Source organism: Prinia subflava, chromosome 16 (genome assembly GCF_021018805.1).
Source record: "Prinia subflava isolate CZ2003 ecotype Zambia chromosome 16, Cam_Psub_1.2, whole genome shotgun sequence".
Taxonomy (NCBI): Eukaryota; Metazoa; Chordata; class Aves; order Passeriformes; family Cisticolidae; genus Prinia; species Prinia subflava.
The window spans coordinates 17,908,564-17,927,471 of NC_086262.1; the positions used below are offsets into that span (position 1 = coordinate 17,908,564).

At 48.0% G+C, this 18,908-nt stretch overlaps 2 protein-coding genes across 7 annotated transcripts in view; one reads left to right on the forward strand and one right to left on the reverse strand.

The window, feature by feature from the left end:
- Nucleotides 1–13,063, forward strand: part of TCERG1 (transcription elongation regulator 1) — a 29,144-nt gene extending 16,081 nt beyond the window's left edge. For all 5 annotated transcript variants that reach the window (XM_063413840.1, XM_063413839.1, XM_063413842.1 and 2 more), the window contains 10 exons: nucleotides 576–711; nucleotides 1,461–1,550; nucleotides 2,268–2,386; nucleotides 4,331–4,481; nucleotides 8,565–8,729; nucleotides 9,428–9,610; nucleotides 10,179–10,358; nucleotides 11,206–11,289; nucleotides 11,545–11,645; nucleotides 11,982–13,063. In XM_063413840.1, the coding sequence (XP_063269910.1) occupies nucleotides 576–711; nucleotides 1,461–1,550; nucleotides 2,268–2,386; nucleotides 4,331–4,481; nucleotides 8,565–8,729; nucleotides 9,428–9,610; nucleotides 10,179–10,358; nucleotides 11,206–11,289; nucleotides 11,545–11,645; nucleotides 11,982–12,183 (1,411 nt within the window). In that variant the 3' untranslated portion in view covers nucleotides 12,184–13,063. The remainder of the gene's footprint in view (nucleotides 1–575; nucleotides 712–1,460; nucleotides 1,551–2,267; nucleotides 2,387–4,330; nucleotides 4,482–8,564; nucleotides 8,730–9,427; nucleotides 9,611–10,178; nucleotides 10,359–11,205; nucleotides 11,290–11,544; nucleotides 11,646–11,981) is intronic.
- Nucleotides 13,064–14,268: 1,205 nt separating this feature from the next.
- PPP2R2B (protein phosphatase 2 regulatory subunit Bbeta) overlaps nucleotides 14,269–18,908 on the reverse strand; it is a 54,555-nt gene continuing 49,915 nt past the window's right edge. For both annotated transcript variants that reach the window (XM_063413845.1, XM_063413846.1), the window contains exons 6-9: nucleotides 17,923–18,087; nucleotides 16,729–16,898; nucleotides 16,111–16,202; nucleotides 14,269–15,603 (exon numbers count right to left, since the gene is read on the reverse strand). In XM_063413845.1, coding sequence (XP_063269915.1) covers nucleotides 15,324–15,603; nucleotides 16,111–16,202; nucleotides 16,729–16,898; nucleotides 17,923–18,087 — 707 coding nt within the window. In that variant the 3' untranslated portion in view covers nucleotides 14,269–15,323. The remainder of the gene's footprint in view (nucleotides 15,604–16,110; nucleotides 16,203–16,728; nucleotides 16,899–17,922; nucleotides 18,088–18,908) is intronic.

The following is an 18,908-nucleotide window of genomic DNA, read 5'->3' on the forward strand; positions in this document are numbered from 1 at the left end:
GGAAGTGATCTATGCTGTTTTAAAAGTGGTTTTACCGTGTTATTTGTGGTTGTGTCATCTTAGTGAGGATCGTGGAACTGTTAGCAGTAAGGGCTAGGGGTTTGTTTGAGATGAAGTGCACTTGCTCTTAGTAAACCTAAATCAGAACACTTATCCTGAAGCTTTTTGATGGGTGAGGTCTCACCCATGTTCAGCATTCTTGGTATCATGATTGTGAGGTGTTCCCAACCTGCACAAACTCCCTTAGTGCCTCATGGTCCAGAAAAAATCGTTAGAAAACTAGTGCTGTCGATGTAAAATCTGCTGCATGTCTGGTAAGACCTCTGAATGCAGCCAGACACTGCTGATTGCTTTGAAGTCATCTGTGGACACTGAAGTTACTTGGAATAACTTGGCTCCTGAGCTCTGGGTGCGAAAGCATTCACGTCCACCTCTGAGAGTGGCTTTCATGGATTGTAAACCTGTTCTTCTGGAATGATCAGTGGTACCAACCCTGTCCTGGAGTGCTTTAGGTTCTGACCTCCTGGGCTGGCATCTTACTTCTCAGCTTACACTTCATGTTTGGGTATTTTCAGGAAAGATGATATCAAGGACATTGATTCTGAGAAGGAGGCTGCTATGGAGGCTGAGATTAAAGCTGCTCGAGAGAGAGCCATCGTCCCACTGGAGGCTCGGATGAAGCAGTTCAAGGACATGCTGCTGGAAAGAGGGGTCAGGAACCTGTGTGTGTGAGAGGAGGGGGAGAGGGAGGTTCAGATCAGAACTGTGTGAGAGAGAAGGGAGGGAGGGAGGTCTGGACAGAGCTCTCAGTTCTTGGTGAATTCAAAGATGCCAGCTTTTAAAGAAATTTACAATTACAGCAAAGCTTTGATTTCTGTGTAACTGAAATGACAGGGTCAAGACAGATAATTTCCCCCCCCTCATTTTTTTTTCCGAATTAAGTAATTACCTAAGTGGAAATTGCCATTGGAAGATGAATAGGACACACGAACTGGACATGTCCTTAATATTTTTGGAAATGTTCCTACTGAGAAAAGCAGCAATTTCCACTCTAGTCTGTACAGTCTTATCCTTAAATGGGAGACTTTTTGCTTTTAGTTAACTAAATCTGAAATCTGCTTAATGCCAATCAGTTTTAGACTGGTTTAATATAAATTTGGATAGTAACAAAAAAAATGGAAGTGGTTTCAGCTGCCTATGGAATACAAGTTTCTCAAGGCTTTCTTTCGATGTACATTTTATTCTTAATGTCACACAGCAGTAGTAAATAAGTGTGTATTATTCTTTGGACGTTTTCAGAGGAAATGGATGTTGAGACTTCCTGTGACAGCCTCTGTCATCCATTAGTGATGAAAACTCCCAGATGAGTTTGGTTTCCTCTTTTCATCACATCTTAGTGTTTTCAAGGAAAACGGTACCACTCCTGTATAATTTATATATTTATCTTCATTTAATTAAAGGTCTCTGCCTTTTCAACATGGGAGAAAGAGCTGCACAAGATCGTGTTTGATCCTCGTTATTTGCTGCTCAACCCAAAAGAAAGGAAACAGGTAAAAAATTTAAGTTCATTCCCCGTGCAGGCACAGCTGCTACCGGTTTATCTGAATCCTCAGTGTTTGTTTCTGCAAACCTTTCAGACTAACTAGGGCTGCAAGGGATTTTTGTCATGATTATGGTTTGCCTGGAAGTGGAAGAAACCAGCAAGGGAAAGTGTTGATAGTTGCTTTATTTCCTGTGGTTGGAAGGTCTCATATTTTAACAGAGTGGAAGTTGCATGTCTAAGAGCACTGCTGAAACCTGAACGAAATAGTAAGAGTCATCAGTATCTTGTCAAAGTATTAGCATAATAAGTAATCTAGCTATTTTCTTTAAAAAAAGTGGTTTGGGGAGAACCTAAAGTGCATTTTTATTGTTAAGCAAGTTCTCACTTCAGCAGCTTTTCTTTGAGTGAATGTAGGGAAATGGAAAGCTTCAAGAACATGGGAAGTGTCTGAAACACGGGACCCAGGAAATGTTAACTGGAATGTGTAAGGAACTTCTTCCAGGTCTCAGATGGTGTGTTAGGTACAGCACTGTGCATGTGCAGCAGCTTGGATCATTTCCATATTGAAATGTGAAGTGTCTCTAAGATTTCTGCCTCTTCTGTGTTGATTCTGTGGTGAGAGGAAAGGAAACAAGAGAAGGAAAGAAGTGGGATTTTTCCTCCCTTATCCTTAGAGCTTCTTGTGTCACTTGTGTGTTTGCTGTGGTGACTGGTGTTTCTGTAGGTGTTTGATCAGTATGTGAAAACCCGAGCAGAGGAAGAGCGCAAGGAGAAGAAAAATAAAATAATGCAGGCCAAGGAGGATTTCAAGAAAATGATGGAAGAAGCAAAGATTAATCCAAGGTAGGAGTTTCTTTGTAGTTCATCTGCACAAGCTCTACTAGGATGCAGTGTGTTGGATGGTATTGGGTTGATTAACCTTGTTCAAAATGGGCAGAGAGGAGAGAAATGATGAGATATTGTTGAAACTTTCCTTTGTGTGCTTGTATTCACCTAATCCATGAAATAATAGAACTTGTGGTTTACATATTTTAAGTTGAAGAAATCCCCAGCATGCTGCCTGGATTGTGTGAAATGCCTCGGATCCACCACAAGTTTCTTCAATAACCCTGTTTCTTCTTAATAAATCTTTGAGAAGTACTAGGGAGGTTTCTTGGGTTTGGAGGGGGCTGAAGGGATGTTTTTCTTGTTACAAACTATGCCCATGATGATATGATAAAATGTTCTGGTTGCTTTAATACAGCACTGATTACACCCCCCTCACATTCAGACCACTGGCAGCAGTGAGAGCGAGGGGATGACAGTGAATGTACGTTCAAGATTTCACTGCTGGCGTTATTTGTTTCACAGCTTCTGACATAGAGGTCATGAGATACGTGCTTATGTCACCAGATAAGCTCCAAAGCATCCTCTTTCAGCATCTCTTGGCTCTTCTGACATTAATTCTTTCCAGTGAAATAACAGATCATTTGTTTCACTTCAGCTCAGTTTTTTCCAGTGACTCATTTTGGAAGTTGGTGGCAGTACTGGGGTAACTTTTAAATTGCTTCAGAGCTGACTAATAACTCAGTAGTAGGCTGGAAGACTGGAGGCATGGAAATGCCTTAAGAAACAGTTATGTTAGCTTTTAGTATCCTCAGCTTTCAGCATATCTTCAGTATGTCGTGTCGGGACTGATTCTTTACCTGATTATGGGCTGGGGTGGGAAAGAGAATGCCAGCTGAAATACTGTCTTGTTTAATCTTATCCTTTGTCTTCTGGTTTCAGTGTTTGTCTAAAGATATTGCTGTACTTCTGTGAGTGCCAGACTGGTTTTTTATCATCTATCTCAGTCCAACATGCTCAAGAGTTGGTGTTCCACTTCACTTGAGCAGCTCTTGTTCTTCAATCTAGCTGTACATTCACTTTCTAATCCTTTTGAATAAGCTACCAAATTCTCTTCTTGTTTCAATTTACCCTACAGCAACAGTAGGCTGGATTTTCCAAGTCTAATTATTTCCATGCTGTGATGAAAACATTCGTATGATTATAAGTGTCTCACGTATTCTTGGGGCCAGATTTGCATCAGAGCTTGGAAAAAGCACAGTAGTGATTTTTTTCCGAGGTAAGTGGCAGTAATGTACCTACTGCACAGGTTGGAATCTGGCCCTGGAGGTGAGAGAACGGTCAGGGAAACGCTGTGGGATGAGGGGTTGAAAGCCCAGTGCTGCTGCCTCTGCCCATAGTGTTTGAAGGGGTTTCAGCCCTGTGTGGTTTGAGCCAGGCTCTGCAATGTGCACTGCAGGGGGAAGAGCTGGCACAGCCTGTGGTCTGTGGGGACTCTGTCAAAGGCTGGCTTTCGTGGTGAACTCTTAGCATGGTTTGGCTGCAAGAATGCACCTGAGATTTTCAGTTTCACAGCTATGAAATACCTGGACAGACTGGTGGCTGAACTGCTAACCCACAGAAAAGGAAAGAAGAGTTTTGTAGACAACTGAGATTTTTTTTCATTTCTTCTCCTTGGTTGCACTGTAGTCTCTCTCTACACCTGCCCCTTCTGCAGGTGGCTGTATCTGAACAAACCAACCTACCCTTGTAAGTCTCTGACAAACACCTTTTGTGTGAGTGCTGACTCCTTTTATAGAGTTCATTGGTCGAGCAACTCTAGTGAGACCATAGGATTTGCCTTTTGGGTCTTTGTCAGTTGTGCTCTGGCATATATTGCAGCAGAGGAAATACCTCCCTGCTGAACCTGCCTCCCAGCCCAGACAGCTCTGCCAAATGAGTTCACTTGCCATTTTGTTGCAGAACTACTTTTAGTGAATTTGCAGCCAAGCATGCTAAAGACTCGAGGTTCAAGGCAATTGAAAAGATGAAAGATCGAGAAGCCTTGTTTAATGAGTTTATCACAGCGGCAAGAAAGAAGGAGAAGGAAGACTCGAAGACCAGAGGAGAGAAGGTAAGGGGACTCTTGAGTTCCACCAGCGTGAGTGGTGTGAGTGAGATGGGACAGAGCCAGTGCTTGGCTTTGCTGAGCCTTCCCCGGGACACAGGCCTGCACTTGGCTAGAGCTGTTACAGGCAGACACTTCAGGGGTGTCCCCCTGGTCTTTCTGAACAATTTCAAGTTTGCAGTTTCCTGACTTTTGAATATTTAGAACTGAATTGTGTTTACCTGTGAAGCTGAATTTGCTTAAACAACTGTGTTTTTTTTAATTTACCCAAGCAGCAACATTGTCTTCTTAACTGAAGTAATGCTTGATATTTTTTTTTTATTAAGTTCTTTTATCCTGATGCATGAAAAGGCAAAGGAGCCTTACCCTATTTGGCTGGAACCCCAAAACTGGTCATTGCCTCTCTGTTCCCTCACTGGGGGCAGGCAGGATCGCAATTCCCTGAGGATAGTCTCTTTAAGTTTCAAACAGTTCCCTTTCCATCTCAAAGCAGGCACTTAGGGAGGGACTTTTTAAGCTTTAAATAAATAGATCATATGTACAAACTGCTGCTTATTAGATTTAAAGGTCAGTTATTAGAGATTAATGGACTCCCCAGTGTCACATGCCTGCACTGCCAGTGGTGGGGAGCAGCTCTCCCGGCTGGAGACAGGACATCAGATGGGGTCACCAAACCCTGGGGCCACTTACGGCCACGTCCCTGTGTGTGTGTGAGTGGAGGTCACCTCTGAAGGCAAATCATTTTGGACATGCAGAAGTCTGCAAATTTTATTACGTAGTGTGAAGTTATTGCAGATTTCCCTACCTGGAATGCTTGCAGGAGAGAGAAATGCTGGGGGACAGGTCAGATTTGGGGACGGTTTCATTCTTTGAGAAAATTTGCATATTTCAAAATGTGGGTGATCTGATATAATTTGATTCTGTATTTGATTTTCTCAAACATTGTCTTACCGCTGCTGTTTTCCATAAATGATTGTGCTTTCAGAGGGGAACTGATGTAGTTCAAGACTAGATTTTACATACTGCAGTTTGATTGTGAATACGGAATTTTAAAGCATTTTTGCAGCTTAATAGTGCAGTTGAAGACTTTAAAGAATAAATACTAGTTTTGTTGTTGCATGATTGTTCTAAAGTTGAAAAGTTAAAAGAAGAGATTGTATTTGTTTGCTTTGAATAATGTTTTTTTTTTCTCCAAAAGCCTTTTGTAACCATTTTATGTATTCTGTTTTATAACAAGTGGATAGACTTTACAGTTATGTGCTGTGCGGCCTGTCAATCAGTTCAGTCTGACAGCTGTCAATCACTGACACGCAAATATTATGGGATTCCCTAGTGAGGAAAGCATTGGTATCTCTGTGTGGTGACTTTAGCCTCCCGCAGTTCCGGTACTTTACATTTTTTTAGTTTTTTTCCTTGTGAAGTGATGAGAGTTGTACCTGCAATGTGTTAACTGCCAAAAAAAAAAAAAGACTTCTAAATACACCTGAAATGTTTTCAGCCTTATTTTCCTTTGATTTTGAAAGTGCTTAAAATATAAAAGAAAATTTAAGGCATTTAACCTGAAGCTTTCTCAGTCTGTCCAAAATCTTTACTTAGGGGAATCAACTTTACAGAAATCTTTAACGTAAGGGTTTTAGATTATATGTACGATGTTTGATTTTGCCTTATGGCTTATGGGATGGGGATGGAGCAACCAGCTTTTCCAATGGCTGCTTTTATTCCTGTGCCTAATTTCAGTAAGTCCCATGCCAGCACTTCTCAGATGCAGAAAGGACTAGCAGGGGGTTAAGGATCTCAGGGAGGGCACTGTGGGCAGGCAGTGGTGCCCAGGTGCTCCTGTGCTGTCCAGGGCGTGCCCTTTGCCTGTCCCCAGGATGAGCTGTGTGAGCTGAACCAGTTAAGCAGAGAGGCTGGAATGCTGGCTGCAGACAGCCTGCGCCTCGTGTGGGGCTGTGCCCAGGCCAGGGCTCTGAGGGGCACTCCCTGTGTGCAGACACACGGAACTCACTGTCCACAGCTGGCATCGAAAATGCCACTCATTGGTGAGATGCCACAGACTCAATTATTTGAGACATTTTCATCTTCTTTCTAAAACCTAAAGTGAGCTGGCAACACCTGTGCTGTGTACAGGGCACCCGAGTGCAGTGGAAGCTGTGCTTTAGAGCACCGAGGCCTGAAGTGCTGTTGTTTTTCCTGGGGAGGAATTGGCTGTGCCCTTCTGCCTCCTGCTCCAGCAGCTGCAGAGCTGGGCAGGAGCTCCAGAGGGGTTCAGGGAGTTGAGGGGTGCTGTTGGCAGCCACAGAGCTGGGCAGGGGGCCCAGGACACCGAGAGGGGCCGCTGGCAGCTCCCGCAGGAGCATCCTCCTGCAGCCCGTGGTGGTGCTGGTGAAGCCTTGTGTGGCTGCTGGTGCCACGGTGCTCCTGGCAATGTGCCACCTCATCCTGTGGAACACACACAGGTGATTTGTGCAAGAGCTTGGGGATGCCCTTACCTTAGAGACTTCTGTGGTAACAGCTGGGAACCGTTTGGTTTCCAACAAATGTTTCAATGCCATGGCTTAGAAAGCTTCATATTTTGAAACTGCATGCATGTTTTATGATGTTTTGGATCAACATTCTTAATTTTACCATGAATAAGCAGTTTGCTTAGCATTTTGTTGAGCTCCTTTAAGATAAAGCAGTAGTGCTGTAGCTGTAGCACAACATCCCACTGGCACTAAGGGGCTGGTCTCTGATCTCTGCTTTACTGTCTTAGTCTCCTTTGGTATAGTAAAGAAAGCCTATAGAGCCTTTTATGTTTATATGTTAATATTTTGAAGAACTAAAAGTATTGGTGGGCAAGGCTGCAGAATGTTGGTGCTGAACTTCATTCCGTTCCTGCATTCTGTAACTAAACACGTTTTAGAGGATGAGGATGTGCCAGGTCTCTGGCAAGCTGGAGCCTGCACTGTCCATCTGCTCCCTTCCCTGAGGAACCTCGGTATTCTGCAGCTAAACTGCTTCTCCTGGTTTCCCTTTTTTAAGGGATGGGGAGGGGAGATAAGTAGCAACTAACAGCCAGTCCTCGTCCTGGATTTTGGGTTTTTAATCTCTGTGCCATAAAGCTGTGCTGAGTTTGTGGCCGGGCAGGGTGTGGGGTGCTGTGGAGGCAGAGCCCTTTGCCCTGGCCAGCGAGCGAGGCAGCCCAGCCCCTCGCCTCTGCTTTGGGAGGGGGAGGCTGAGAGGCCAACCAGCCTGCCAGGAATGGATGGTGACCCCAGAGCTAAAGTGCAGCAGGAACAGGGACACCACCTTCCCCAGAAATCAAGCTATCTAATAAAGGCACAGTAGTTGCCCTTGCAGCTGCTGGTTCTGGGACTTTGGATGAAAACATGTTGCTAGTTGTACTGAAATAAAACCTGCTATGATTGATCCTCTGCCAGCCCTTGCAATGGCTGTTGTTGCAGACAGAAACATGACATGCCATTTCCAACTGACAAAGTAGACTGAAACAGTTTCTTTAAACTTTTATGTAAATGTGCATGTCCATCCTAAATATGATTTACCTAATTACCATATGTGGATAATTCTTTATTGGTTAGATCCATCTTAAGACACTGCTCTTTGTTGGCAGGTCCGAGCATTTACCTCTGTTAATTGTACACCTGAAGGATGAATTCATTAACATCTGATTTCTCTAGAACTGTTTCAAGCTGCATGGCTTCTGGAGTACTGTTACGCAAAATGCTATCATGCAGCATCAGTAACGTGTTAATTTGACACATATAAAAACTCAAAAACAAGCTTAAATTGGAGTAAAATAATATTCCAGAGTGTATTGGTGGATCATTCTTTAAAAAGTACATCTTAGATGTAGCAGATTGCCTAAATGTATCTGCTTTGGCAAAATTGTCTCAAGGAACAGCAAATTTGGGCTGCAGTTATGACTAAATGCAGAGTTTTAGTGATTGCTCTAAATTGTAATGGTATGTAATGTTAATGTGATCCCTCTGATGAAGGTAAGTCAACTCCTTTTTTCATAAGAGCGAACTGGGGGATATTGAAGTGTGTTTCTCAAATGTTGTCTTTCTGTTTCTGTCTGTGTAACAGATCAAAATGGACTTCTTTGAGCTGCTGGCAAACCACCACCTGGACAGTCAGTCTCGCTGGAGCAAAGTGAAGGACAAAGTGGAGACTGACCCACGGTACAAGGCGGTGGACAGCTCCTCACAGAGGGAGGACCTGTTCAAGCAGTACATCGAGAAAATAGCCAAGGTCAGCGGGGAGCGCCGGGAGTGTGGCTGCAGGGCTGTGGGCAGACTGGTCTGTGCTGAGGAGAATTCCATAGCAGAGTTACTGTAGGAGAACCCCAGAATGGCAGCTTGGAACTCAGACATTCTGTCCCTGCTGGGATGTTTGTGGGACCTGTGTGCATGCACACACACGATATCTGGGAGAAGTTATGCCTCAAGGATTCCTATGAAATCCCTGGTGGTAAAAATGACTGTAAGACTGCAGCAGCTACAGACACCACATTGATTATTTCCTCCTAGGACGGCCTGCATTACCTTTGCTGTGATTTTCCCTATCAGCTGAGCTTCCTTCAGGAATGTGTGTTCATACCCAGTTCCTTCACTGCTGCTGCTCTCTTAATCCAGTATTCCTATCAGGCAATTAATGGTTGAGAGTGTAAAACTGGGCCAACAAGCAGTGATCCCCTTGCCTCCCTTATTCAAAGTCTGTCACTGGACACAGCTCCTGGGAATAGTTGATCTGTGACCAAACTCGTCTCTTCTCCCATGTAAAGGCTGGAATGCTTCAGTCTGGCTCTTGAACCAAAATTCCGTAATCCATAGATCCCAAATCCCTGTCAAGTGTTTTGTTCTGAGCTGCCTTTAGTTTGATAGCCCTTTAATTCTCCTTCTACTGAAGAGCATTGCTTTTGCTGAGAGGAGTTTGTTGTTGACTGTCAGAATTTAGATTCGGAGAAGGAGAAGGAGCTGGAGCGGCAGGCGCGCATCGAGGCGAGCCTGCGCGAGCGCGAGCGCGAGGTGCAGAAGGCGCGCTCGGAGCAGACCAAGGAGATCGACCGCGAGCGGGAGCAGCACAAGCGGGAGGAGGCCATACAGAACTTCAAAGCGCTGCTGTCGGACATGGTGAGCCCTGGCAGCGCCTCAGCTCCTCAGGACAGGCTGTAGCTGATGGGTGCTCCCTCTGGAAGCCTTCTGGCACTCTGAGTTCAGCTCCAAAGAGGTGGAATCTCACTCGGGGTTTTGCCTCGCTTGGAAGAGAAGGCTGGGCATTCAGGGTTCTCATCCAGAGGGTGCTCTCCGGGCTGGAAACAGGGCTCTGCAAACACTGCAGAGCTCCTGGGGTCTCTGGATGATCTCCGAGGCCGCCTTTCCAAGCACTCTGGTGAACACAGGGTGTTACACATGGAGCAGGAGGGAAAGGAGGGTGCTTGGATTTTCTGGTTTTGAGAATGCTCAGCCGGGTCAGAGGGACATCTCTGTCTGCACTGAACCAATGCAGAAGGATTCCTTCTGCCGCTGCCTGTTCAGTGTTTGTGGGGAACCTGCTGCAGTCTTTTCTTAAAAGCTGAGGGTTCATCTTTTATTTTAACCTTAACTTCAAACAAGATAAAAAAGAAGCACATAATAACTATAAACTAATAAGCATATAATGACTAAAAGCTGGTTTAAAAACAAATTATGTTTGGCTCAGGTGCGTTCTTCAGACGTGTCCTGGTCTGACACCAGGAGGACTCTGCGCAAAGATCACCGCTGGGAGTCGGGGTCCCTGCTCGAGAGGGAGGAGAAAGAGAAGCTCTTTAATGAACACATTGAGGCACTTACCAAAAAGAAGAGGGAACATTTCAGGCAACTTCTGGATGAAACTTCAGCGGTGAGAGCTGTTCATGTTCAAATTGACAACCTTTGCAGCCCTCTGGGATTTCTCTTTTTCTGATTTTCTGTCCCACAATCTGATTGGTTTGGTTTTATTTCCAGGCCCTCTGTGCTGAATCACTCTCTTTTCCTCCCTCATAAAAAAATCATGCTTTATGTTTCCTTACCTGTTTATCTGGAGTTTTACTTTGATTGAACATGCAGTTAATTTACATATAAACTTCTAATCAGTGAACTTTTCATCTCCTTTTTATTTCTTCAGTACTGAGTTAATTAATATTCTTCACTGTCTGGCTCCTTCAGATATTCTGGGTGTTTTCCTTAATGGCCATCTTTATGGTGTTATCCAATTCACCTGTTCTGATGTTCTCCTGAACCTGAACTTTCACTCTGCACATGCTGTGGAATGCATCCCTGATTCTGTGCATTGGGGGGTTTAGTGAGGTTTGCTCTTTTTTAGTTCTCTGCCAACTTCAGGCAGCTTTCATTTAACCTGGAGGTTTTTACATGATTTTTAATACATTAGTTATTTAAGTTTAGAGGCAAGTTTTCTGCAGGTACTTTTTAACACAATATACATAATTGTACTAGAAAAAGGCTTCAGAAATTAAATGATATTTGGAGAGCCTTGATCTGAAAATGCCACCTCAAAATATAAAAGAAGAGTCACTATGTAAAATCAACTAATTTTAAAAATACAACTGTAATAGTATAAATAATCAGAAGCCAGCACTTAACAGCAAGTTGGGATATATTTAAAGATTTCAGAGGTTAGTAGTGTTTGCATTCTGTATTCTTAGAATCTGATTTACTTTTAATTTAACTATTTTTGCTTCTTTTGAAAGATAACTTTAACATCAACATGGAAGGAAGTGAAAAAAATCATTAAAGAAGATCCAAGGTGCATTAAGTTCTCTTCGAGTGACAGGGTGAGTGCTTTGCATCGCTCTTGCCAACTTCCAGTCAGTGCAGGGTACAGAGAAGTGGGTTGGTGGCTGCTGCAGTGGGTCCAGCTCTGTGTTGACACAGATTTTAGTAGTTAAATATGATTTTTAAAAAATTAAAAATGTAGAAGGTAAGGAAAAACATAATTAACTTGTAGTTACTGCTGGTGTTCAGTGTGTTCAGTTGCAGGAAGTGCTGGAGCTGCATTCAGTGGTTGATGTTTATCTTCCATCTTTCAGAAAAAGCAAAGGGAGTTTGAGGAATACATCCGAGACAAATACATCACTGCCAAAGCCGACTTCCGGACGCTGCTCAAAGAGACCAAATTCATCACCTACAGGTGGGGTGTGCCGTGCTAGTGTGGGGCTTGGCTGTTGCTCTGCTTTGCCATACAGACAGCAGCAAACTGAGGTCTGCTTTTTCCTAGTTGATGTCTGTTACTCAAGTCTTTCATGGTGCTTGGAGCACAAATGTAGGCAAGGAGCCTGTGCCCAGAGCACTGCTGTGTGCCCAGTGCCGAGCTGACACGGCATCTCCTAGCTCAGAAGATGGCCGAGCCCCTGCACCCTCCTCCTGGCCTGTCCCTTTGCTCCTTGTGCTGCCCTGTGGCGGGGCAGCTTCCCCGGGGCTCCCTGCCTCCACCACGCTGCAGTGGCATTCTCACGCTTGCTTTCAGATCCAAAAAGCTGATCCAGGAGTCCGACCAGCACCTGAAGGACGTGGAGAAGATCCTGCAGAACGACAAGCGGTACCTGGTGCTGGACTGCGTGCCCGAGGAGCGGCGCAAGCTCATCGTGTCCTACGTGGACGACCTGGACCGGCGCGGGCCGCCCCCGCCGCCCACCGCCTCCGAGCCCACGCGCAGGACAACCAAGTAGCCACGGGGGCTCCTGCTCCAGGGGTTCTGTTAAATCCAAACGCTTGCATGAGCCATCTGTCAGGTTACACACATCCATTGCCGTGAATATATTCCAACATCTGAGGGGCAGAGGCAGCATTAGTGAACATAAAATGATCTCTGGGGGAAAACCAATGATAACAAAAACCCACGTTAAAGATATTTATGAGTTAATTGGAGCATGTCTGACAAATCCCAAGGTATGGGCTGTCTGGTAACTGTGGGTCCAGGGCGGTGTGTGTGAGGTGTGGGTGTCTGGTACCTGGGGCTTTCCTCTCAGTGTCCTACATGTGAGTCCCAAGGGTGATCATGCTGTGCTTGGAGCGTGTCCTACACGTGCGCCACCAGCTGCCTCCTGTGCCCCCAGTCCGTGCAGGAGGAGGGGACACGCTCTGGTGGCTTAAATTACTGATCACTGACAGCCCGCCTGGGAACACCAGTCCCAGTTCTCTGCTTCCACCCTTGGGAATGGAACTAAATCTCTTAGAGCTGAGTGGAGAACAGGGACCTGGAGACCAAACCAGGTTTATTCACAGGCTGCTCTGTTCCTGCCCCCAGCCATTGATTTGCAGCAGTCAGGTTGCTCTGCCCGCGTGAAGTTCTGTCTAATGAGGTTTGCTCAAAGCTGGAAATCCCAGAGGTGACCGAGCAGGCCAGGACGGTTGTATAAACACATTTTTATTTACGATAAAGTGATCTTTACATACTTCTGGATTAGACTGTGCATACCCCCTCTGGGCAATTCTTGTAAACTATACTCTTGTTTTGAATGTTAAACTTGTGTTTCTAAAGTTTAATTTTGAAATGTTGGGATTGTTCAGTTTATGTATTTGAACTACAATAAACCAACCCTTTTTATATATGGATTGTACAGGCCTAATCCCGATTTCTGTTGGATTTTGTTGGACTTGTGAATTAATGAGTAAAGCAAATGACTGAAGTGATACTGCCTACATTTTTGGCTGTGCTTGGCAGAACAGGGCCTGTGGCACTGAGCAGTGTTGGGTCAGCATGTGGGCAAGGGGCAGGAGCAGAATGGTTTTCCAGTTTATGATTCAAGTTTACAGACATGTGTCTCTTGTTCTTAGAGGAGGGCTGGGGATGGAGTCCCTTCTTCCCTCACCCTGACAAGTGATTTCTTGTCAGCAGTTGGTGTTGGTGGCCAGGGCCAGGACTTGCAGGCTGAGCATCAAGGGGAGGAGGGTTGTTTGACAAATATTGGGACAGTCTGGGGAGACTTGTGCTGCTGACAGCAGGATGTGGAGCTCTGTGGTGCTCCTAGTGAGAGTGTACGGCCCGAAGTCGGGGCGAGTGTCCCTCCCCTCTTGGTGTGGGGGTGCCCAAACCATCTGAAACCAGTGTCCCGAGGGGCTTGGGGGTCCTCGGGTCAGCCCTCACCAGCAGGGCCCTGGCAGCCACCCCCAGCCCAGGGCTGCAGACACTGCAGAGCCGCATGCGAGAGGCGCAACAGGCATGGACCACACACGGACACGTTCGGGACACCTTTACTTCTGACAGGCTTTCCTTACAGAACCCAAAAGGAGCATTTTCTTATAAAATGGTTCATTTACTCTTGCTACTTTATTTTACCATTTCATTTTTTAAAAAAAGTTACTCCTGGAAGCCATCCCTTGGAATAAATCCGTAAGCCAGTGCACTTTGTTCTTCCCGTGGAATGGCTCCTCTGAAAGTGGCGTGCGGGGGGCCCCTGCTCCAGCCAGCTCCTGGTTTCCGTGCAGTCCGTGAGCTCTGTGGGTGTGTAGCAGTTCCTTTCCCTGGTCGGGGGATCCTCACAGAGAGGCTGTTCCTGGGGACACCTGGCCCTCGGTGTCTCGTGTCCGATCCCTGAAGGCCTTGGGTGCTGGGGGTGCCAGCTGCCCCCTCGGGAGGGATGAGCCACTGCTGAAGTGACGGTGTTGAATTTTGTAATTGACTTTGTTTGCTTCTTGCTGCAGGAGCAGTTTCCAGATTTACAGAAAATCCAGTCAATCTTTTTTTATTGAACAGTTGCTCAAGTAAAGAGGGACCTGACCAGTCTGTAGAGTAGAAAGAGGCAGCCTCGCCATGCAAAGAGAAAGAGTTACTGTTTTATTATTATTATCATTGTTATTATAATGTAGGACTGCAGACAGCCTGTCTCTGACACAGTCAGGGGCTAACAGCAATATACAGTTGGAATTGTTTTTAGGTCATAAATTAGCAACTTATACATTATCTTTAAAAAATTGAATAAATAAATAAATTAATTAAAAAAGAGAGAGAAAGAGAGAGAGAGAGAGAGAGACAGTCAGTCACGACATGCAAGAGCTCACAACAGAACAAGAAAAATGACCAAAGCAAAGCCCAGAACTGCAGCAGAGCCCAGGGTTGGTTTGGTTTGCGATCAATGCAGGTCGGAAGCATCGTTTATAAAGGTATTTCATATACCAAAGAAGGCACCACAGTATCTACAAAGCCAAATCCTCAGGAGGGTTCTGGGGGCCGGGGGCAACCTGGCTGGAGCAGACACATCTGGAGATGCAGCACATACCCCCCTCCCCTTAAACTTGTCCATTGCAAAACTGAACTTTTCCATTTTACGTTTGGTTTTGCTGTCTCTGTTGGTAAAACAAAATAATTGTAATAAAAAGACAAATGTGGAAAATGGCAAAGGGAGGCAACATTCCAGTCTTCAATACAACAGGTGGAATATTTCTGGGATCAGGTTTAAAGCAATTGCAGTGGGACCACTGCCACCAGAGCTGGCCAGAGCCCACGATGTGTTATCCCATTAATCCCTTCCCCAGCTGACTGCCCCCTCCACATCAGCAGAGGGCCACTGCCACCCCAGCACTGCCTGGGGACATGCCGGGGGACGGGACAGCCAGGCCTGACATCCTCACACTGCCCTGTAAGAGGTCTCAGCTCTCCCTGTGTAAATCTGGTGTCTGGGGGGTGCCCCCAGTGGCCCCTGGGCCTGGGTGCCCCAGTGCTCCTCTGCACAACCGCCATCTGCAGAGCAGGAACTGAACAAAGAACAGGAAGGAAAGAACACAAAGAAAGAAAGAAAGAAAAGGAACAGTTGAAACCTTGTGTTTACTGGTATCAGTACATGAGACTCCTAAAGAACACCTGGTCCTCCTAGTTAACCTTGTCCTGGAATATGTACAGGTTGTTCGTGGCTGCCACAGCGATGATGTTCTCCGAGGGGTGCCAAGCTGTGTGCAGGATCTTTTTGCTAAAGTCCAGACTGTCCACGCTGATCTCGTCTTTCCTGCGCTTCCCACCCACGCAGACCTTGCGGGGTTTGAGGATGGCACGGGGTTTGCTGTTCTCCCGCGACGCCTCCAGCGTCACGTCACGCTTGGTGTTGCGGTCGAACATGCGGAAGAAGTTGTTGTAGGAGCCCGTCATGATGACACTGCAACAGGGAGGGACAGATGATTTCACACCTTTAAAGAGGCAAATTGCTGGTGACCAGAGGCAGACTGAACCTTTACAGGCATAATGAGATTTGGGTAAGCCTTGTCTTACCCAAATTGTCTCAGGCCCAGTTGTGCCTTGTCAGCTGACTCTGATGGCTCAGGCAAAAACCACGGCAGCCCTGCCAGGGGCTCACACAGTTCCTGCCACCCAGCTCAGTGTAACTCACACTAAAATACTCATTATTCCCAGATTCTGGCAATCTGGAGCTAAACCCATCACCACCTTCCTCCAGCTGTGAGTGACAGAGGTGGAACTGATTCTGTCCAGGAGACAGCACGACCCTCAGACATCCCCACTTGTGCAGAGGCTGCAGGTGTAGGTGGTCCCTGCTGCCCCTCTCCAGACCCACACCTGGCCAAAGGCCAGGGAAGGGGCTGCCCACGGGACCCCTTGGGCCAAACCAAAGCCAGCATCCCTGGGCTGCAGGCAGCCACGTGCTCACCTGTCAGACCCGTTCCAGACGCACTCGAACTTGTCGAAGATGCAGTCGTTCTCGTAGAGCGAGCAGAGCTTGCTCCGCAGGTAGTCGTGGACCTGCGGGTGGGAGGGACAGGATGAGGCCCCCACACTGACCAGCACAGCCCAGGGACTGGCAGACTCAGCCTGGCTCAAAGGGGGCTGGTGGACCCAGCCCAGTGCCCAGAGCCGAGCTGGCAGCGCTGGGCACTGCCTGGTATCCTCTGCCCTCCCACAGCCAAAATTCTTCTCTAAGCACCTCCAGCCACACCCTGCACACGGCTTGGGCACCACCAGGCAGTGCCAGGGGACATCTCCTGGCAAAGGGTGACAGTAACAGGGCTACCACGGACTCCCACCTGGCTCTCCCAGCTGCCAGCACCTGAGCTTTCTCTCCTCACCCACCCCCAGCCTGGGGACATCAGTGACAACTCACCAGGCCATTTGAGCCCACATTTAAGGACTCTGCTTTCCACCATCTACAGGCATAAAGCTCCCACACAACAGGTGTGTACCTGCTGCTCCTGCCACTGGCCTGGTGTGGCTGAGGAAGGAACTCAGTGGGTGCCCCACTGCTGCATGCACCTGGCTGTACCACACTCACCTGGTAGGTCTCAATGGGCCGGTTCTCCATGTTCAAGTCCCACACCTTGACAGTGAGGTAGTCCCGGGTCATGATGTACCTTCCACTGTGGCTGAATTTGACATCAGAGATGGAGGAGATGATCTCAGAAAAAAATGACCGGTTACTCGGGTCTTCAGGCTCTTCAAAAACTGTGCAAGAGGAAAAAACAAGCCGCAGCATTAGCTGAGGTGGGAGCTCCCTGATCTCAGGCCAGGGACCTGCCACCCTGTCCTGGCACCACAGGAAGCTTCTGGAGAGAGCACTTGCATGATGCTGTACCCAGCACCACATGTGCTTAGGTTTATCATCCCCTCACCGAGTCGTGGAACTCCAGGATTGTGGGAAAAATCTCTGAAGTGCCCATAAAAATGATCCCTACAATGCAGAAAAGGCACTGCCCACAGCAGGACCCAGAGCTGCAGCATTTCACCACCAGCAGAAACCTGGAGGCTTTTTCCATATAAAATGTGATAGCAGCAAGAAAAAATAAAGATCTCAGGCAGCCAGAAAGCAGCTGGACCCAGGATGTGTCTGTGATGCTCACAGGGTCAGTCATGAGGCACTGGTCTCTCTGTGAGGCCTCTGCCACTGCGTGCCTCTGGGGATGGGCAGCAGGGCCATGGCCACCTGCCCTGCTGTGGCACGTGTGGACCCTCCTCGGTCCCTGCACTGGCAGCAGCAGGGGCTCTGCTGGCCCTGGGGTCCCAGCACACCGGCAGTGCCATGTCCAGGCTCCAGCATACACACACAGACACAGGAGATGCCAGGACGGGGTCCCAGCACGCAGCTGGTGCTGCCCAGTCCCTGAGTGGGTCTGTGAACCAAAGCCAGCGGCTGCCAGGGCAGGGGCTCGGGGCAGCTGGTTTGGCTTTGGGCTGAAGGCTGCTGTGTGTCTTTGCTCCTGCTGCAGAAGCAGATCCAGGCTGCTGAGCTCATGGAAAGGATTTCTGAGCGCTAATTCTCTCTTACACAACAAACCTACTTTCCCTGGCACTGAGCGGGTGCTGCCCTGCCCGCAGCAGCTCCTGCTGCCGGCTCCCTCCTCCCCAGCAGCCTTCCCAGCTCCCCCTCCACGGGGAGCCCTGAGGTGGCCCTGGAGGCGAGGGTGGCAGCCCCGGTGGGTGCCGTAGCCCCCCGTCGCTGTCCCCAGCCCAGGGCCCGTGGCACACTCACACTTGGCGTGGCGGTCGCAGAGCGCGGCGGCGCGCATGTCGCACAGGCGGATGGTGCCCTTGCTGCTGCTGTACACGAAGGTGTTGCAGTGGTGCGGGTGGAACTCGGCCGCCGTGATCACCTCCGTCAGCTCCTCCATGTTGGCCGGCTTGATGTCCACGATGTCTGGCAGGGCTGGTCAAGGAGCCCACGAGCCCAGCCCAGACCCAGCCGGTGTCTGCGGGCACCGGGGCTTCCCCTCAGCCCACGCAAACCGCGTGTTCTGGGCAGGCATCACCAGCAGGCAAAACCACACCAGCGGGGAAGGCCACGATCCAGCATTCTTCTGCTGAGCTGGGAACCCCAGCTCTGGCACCACAGCTGGAAGACCCTCTGCGGGGCAAGAAACCTGATCTGCCCACTCACCCTGGGCCTCAGCAAATGTCTTTTAGTGCAACACTGTGGAATGCTGAGTAACCATACTGAAAACAGCAACTGCAGCAAAGCCCAGGGCACAACAATCAACAGAAAACCCCTAAGTCCTCAGGCCATATGAACTCCCTGAGGTTTGACACAGATTCAGTACTCCTCACCCTCATCCTTGCAAATAAGCAGACACCACAGCCCTACTCTCCTGCAGCCACTCAGAGCTCCCACAGGCACATGCCTGTGACTGCTGAAATCCTCTCCATCTGCCTAAATCATGCCCCAGGGATTTCTCAGTGGGAAACACCACATAAACACCACCAATGACTCGTGCCCTGTTTATTCTTGCCGATGTGGCTGTTACCAGCGTGGCTGCCACAGCCTCATTTGCAGAGTGGTGACGGGCAGCCTGTCACCCGCCGGGCCGCACTGTGAGCGCTTCCATCTTCCCCAAGGCATCTGCAGAGCCCCCTCTGCCTGCCCCACCAGACCCTGCAGGCAAATTCAGAAATGTGTCACCCACACTTGGGGTGACAGCAGCAGTGGTGGCAATGCCAGCTGAGCCCTGTGCTGGGGAGGGA